This window comes from Gallinula chloropus (assembly GCF_964237585.1).
Source record: "Gallinula chloropus genome assembly, chromosome: 8".
In the NCBI taxonomy this organism is placed as follows: Eukaryota; Metazoa; Chordata; class Aves; order Gruiformes; family Rallidae; genus Gallinula; species Gallinula chloropus.
Genome location: NC_140093.1, coordinates 28,406,967 through 28,411,471, shown reverse-complemented (window position 1 = coordinate 28,411,471; position 4,505 = coordinate 28,406,967). Strand labels below are relative to the sequence as shown.

Below are 4,505 nucleotides of genomic sequence, written 5' to 3'. Positions count from 1 at the left end.
TCAGATGCAGTGAGGAGAAAACCAAAACTCCAAAGCTTTTCTTTGCCCTCAGCTGAAATTGGAGTGACAGTGCTGAAAAGCTCATTCCCATCCACATGGGAGTCAGTCTGAGATCACACCATCCTTCTGTTTACTTACTGCTGCCAGGCAGGACTGAGTTCTCGAGCACCCAAAGATTTTTAAGAGGTTTTCCTGAAAGTAGGTGTCCCTAACATCTCACTGTGCCTTTTCTTCTTTGGACAGGTCTCCACACTTGATGGCAGCAGATGTCCAATAGCAGCTCCATCCGACAATTCCTTCTCCTGCCCTTTGCAGACACAAGGGAGATGCAGCTCCTGCACTTCTGGCTCTTCCTGGGCATCTACCTGGCTGCTTTCTTGGCCAACGGCCTCATCATCATCACCATAGCCTGTGACCACCACCTCCACACCCCCATGTACTTCTTCCTCCTCAACCTCTCTGTTCTTGACCTTGGCTGCATCTCCACCACTGTTCCCAAATCCATGGCCAATTCCTTGTGGGACTCCAGGGTCATTTCCTACACAGGATGTGTGGCTCAACTGTTTTTCTTTGTATTTTTGATCACAACAGAGTACTGTCTTCTCACTGTCATGGCCTATGACCGCTACGTTGCCATCTGCCACCCCCTGCACTACGGGACCCTGCTGGGCAGCAGAGCTTGTGTCCACATGGCAGCAGCTGCCTGGGCCAGTGGGTTTCTCTATTCTCTGCTGCACACGGCCAATACATTTTCCCTTCCTCTCTGCCATGGCAATGCAGTTGACCAGTTCTTCTGTGAAATCCCCTATATCCTCAAGCTCTCCTGTTCAGATACCTACCTCAGGGAAACTGGAGTCATTATGTTTGGTGCCTGTTTATGTTTTGGTTGTTTTGTGTTCATTGTGGTGTCCTATGTGCAGATCTTCAGGGCTGTGCTGAGGATCCCCTCGCAGCAGGGACGGCACAAAGCTTTTTCTACCTGCATCCCTCATCTGGCTGTTGTCTCTCTGTTTCTCAGCACTGGTGTGTTTTCCAATCTGAAGTCCCCCTCCCTCTCCTCCCTATTTCTTGACCTGTTATTGGCATTTCTTTACTCGGTGTTTCCACCAGCAGTGAACCCCCTCATCTACAGCATGAGGAACCAGGAGCTCAAGGATGCCATGTGGAAATTGCGGACGGGATGTTTCTAGGCACCAATGCCACATCACCAACTCTGTAACTTTCTCCTTCTAGTTTGTCTAAACCATAACAACATTGTCCACGTTCATCTCATTCCTAATACAGTATCTCCTGATCTTGTGTGACCCCGACACTGCATAATGAGGAGTTGTTCTCTCTTTCCATCATGACTGCCTGCAAAGGTACACAATTATTAGTGGCTTGGTTTTTTCCTTCTTACATTTAAAACCAATTTACTATCTTCATCAACTGAATCACTTGACTTCTTGGAAATTTCCAGGAGGTGTACTGATGGTAGGGGAAGAAATACTTACCTTCCCCTGTACCTGCATTACCATTAGACTTTCTCTTTCATCTCCCTCATCATTCACGTGTTTTTACCTCTCCTGATGATTTGGCCATGCTTAAGGACATGTTTTCAGCAGACTGGTGAGAATTATGCACTTCACTTTGCTCAGTGGTTTCCACCTCTGCTTGCTCTTTGGTCACTCAGATGTCACTCAGCTCTCCAGTGTCTGCTCTGGGCTTCAGAGTTTTGGAAAACCCCGCATCATTAAGAAGTCTAGTGAAGTGTTCTGAGAGAAGTTCAGTCTGTTCAGAAGTAAGCTTTCTATGTATCTGATTAAAACTGCTATGGGAGAGAATCTCCTCTGAAAGCTGACCCTCTTCACTCGCTTCTTGGCCGTAGCAGCAGCTGAGGAGAGAGATTTCATGGTTATTAAACTGCATCATGTTTAACTGCTGTTTGTTTTCAGAGAAATCTGTCCCTGCCTGTGAGCACAGATGATGGGTGGAAATGGGTTGGGAGTCCCAGGAGGCCAGGGAGGGAACTCCCTTAATTCATTGGTGGTAGGGGTGTGTGTGGGGTGCGTAGGGGGTGCTGAGGGGGCATATGGGAAGTGTTTTGGAAGGAAGGGGTGGGGGAGTTCTGGGCATCATGGTGTGGTTTTGGGCGATTCTAGGGTTGCTGGGGGAGTTAAGGGTGGGCTATGTGGGATTAAGTGGTTTGGGGGAACACATGATTTCTGAAGGGGAGAACAAGGGGGTGCTTGTATGGGGAATTGGAGGGGGAAAGGAGGTTTTAGGGGGGTAATATTGTGCTGGGGTGTATAAAATGTAGGCTTGGGATGTTAAGGGGGGGCTGGGGGGGATACCTTTGTTCTCTGAGGGAGCATGGAAGGGGTGTAGGAGGGTGCTGGGGAAAATTGGAGAGATTTGGAGGTGAGAAGGGGGGTGTGGGGGCAATGGGCACCAGCATGGCTTCTGGAGAGGTTATGGGTGAGCTGAGGTAATGTTTAAGGCATGGAGGGACATTTGTGCGTGCTGGGAGTGCACATAGAGATTTTTTAGGGGCGTGCTGGGGGTGGATATCATCAAATCCCAGAGTTTGTCAAGGTCTGTTTGAAGGGAAGCTCCATCTTTTTAATAGTCCATGTGTGCTTGCCGATGGCTCTCCAATTTGTGGTGCCTATTGCAAAATGACAATAGTAAGTGTTAAAGAACCTCGTACTCTGTGTCTGGATGTGCAGCATGTTTGAAGGAGAATGCTGGTAGAGGATGAAAATGACGTCAGGATCTGTTAGGACAGCTGACTTAGGTTTGAAAGCCTTGAACCTCAAGCTTAGTGAGGCTTTTAATGTCTTTTAATGAAAGAACATTTTGCTCTGGAGTTATTGATGGACCTTTAGCAGTTTTCAAGACTGACATTGGTAGAGCTGGAAAATGGCATCAGGCAATGTTATGCCCATATTATGCTCTGATCCTCAAGGTTACTGAGGCTGCTAGTTGGCTACCTGGGAAGATTTCAGGAGAGGAACATTATTCCACCCTCGAACCATTTCTTTGGGAGCACGTGATGGATGTTTGGCATTCTCAAATGTGGACACTGGTAGAACCACAACATGATGTCAGGCACTGATAGGACCGTTCTCTTGGCTATGAAAACTGTGAGCCTCAAGGTTACTGGGTTGGTTAGTGGCCTTCCATTGAAGGTTTCAGGCAAGGAAATATTTTCAGGCTTGATGCTGTTTGCTGCCAGAGCAAGGAACGAGAAAGTGTAAGGAACTTTGCAGACAACAATGTCAGTGAAGTAGGGGGACAAGGTCCTCCAAGCCTGTAAGGGGGTCTGTGAGGAATCCTCCCCCTGATGAGAAAGGAGAGGCCAAGAAAATGTGTGGTGAATAGACCCCCAACCTCCATTCCCTGTCCCCCCATGCTGCTCATTCAGGGGAAGGAGAGAATGGGAGAGTGAAATGGACCCTGGGAAAAACAGGGAGGAATTTTTCTACTCAGACGCCTACCTCAGGGAATTTGGAGTCACTGTTGCCGGTGCCTGTTCAGGTTTTGTGTGTTTTGTGTGCATCGTGGTGTCCTATGTGCAGATCTTTAGGGCTGTGCTGAGGATCCCTTCGCAGCAGGGACGGCACAAAGCCTTTTCCACCTGCCTCCCTCACCTGGCTGTGGTCTCCCTGTTTCTCAGAACTGCCTTCTTTGCCTACATGAAGCCTCTGTCCATCTCCCCCCCTTTTTTACATGTTGTTTTAGACCGGACCGTCCCCAAAAAACATGCGTCCTGGAGCATCCCCAGTCCTCCTCCCACCAGCCCCCCTTTATACTGAGCATGATGCATATGGCATGGAATACCACCTTTGGCCAATTTGGGTCACCTGTCCTGGCTGTGTCCCCTCATTTCTCATTAGTAGGGAAATATGAGCAACTGAAAAGTCCTTGATTGCTTGAGAACAACTAGAAACATCAGGGTGCTATCAGCACTGCTCTCATGCTAACTCTCAAACAGCATTCTATCCACTATTAGAAAAGAAATGAATTCCATCCTAGTCAAAACCAGGACACTATCTACCCCTTTTCCATACCATTTACGTCATGACCAAATCCAACAATTTCTCTTGGGTACAACAAGTTTCTTGTTTCACACACACAGATAATGTTTGTCCACATGTACACACACACACACACACGTGCATAAAGATATTACTCCCTTAGTCTATGGACCATCCCTCTAAGTTTGTTGAGTTCATTTAGACCATGATTTCGTGCTCTATGTGTTGTTACAGTCTCTCAGGGTATGAATAATAGTATGTGCCATTGGATCAATGCATGCTACATCCCGGGCTCTCAACCAATAGACCTGACATGGCCCATGCTCATAGTCTCTTGGCCAAAGGTGTTTATTTTCAAAAAATATTCTTGGGAGGCCAGGTTTTAGTTCCATCATGGTGGCACTCATCCTTCATTGACTTGTATGACTCTGACTATAATGCCGTTGGTACAACATACAGCAATTACAACAATAATGAATATAAAGT

The 4,505-nt window shown here is 47.3% G+C and overlaps 1 protein-coding gene across 1 annotated transcript; it reads left to right on the top strand.

The window, feature by feature from the left end:
* Positions 1–266: 266 nt before the first annotated feature.
* Positions 267–1,190, top strand: LOC311194488 (olfactory receptor 14I1-like; the record flags this gene model as incomplete). The annotated part of the gene is made up of 1 exon (XM_084267594.1): positions 267–1,190. The coding sequence occupies one exon, from the start codon at positions 267–269 to the stop codon at positions 1,188–1,190; it is 924 nt and encodes a 307-aa protein (XP_084123720.1).
* Positions 1,191–4,505: the final 3,315 nt, after the last annotated feature.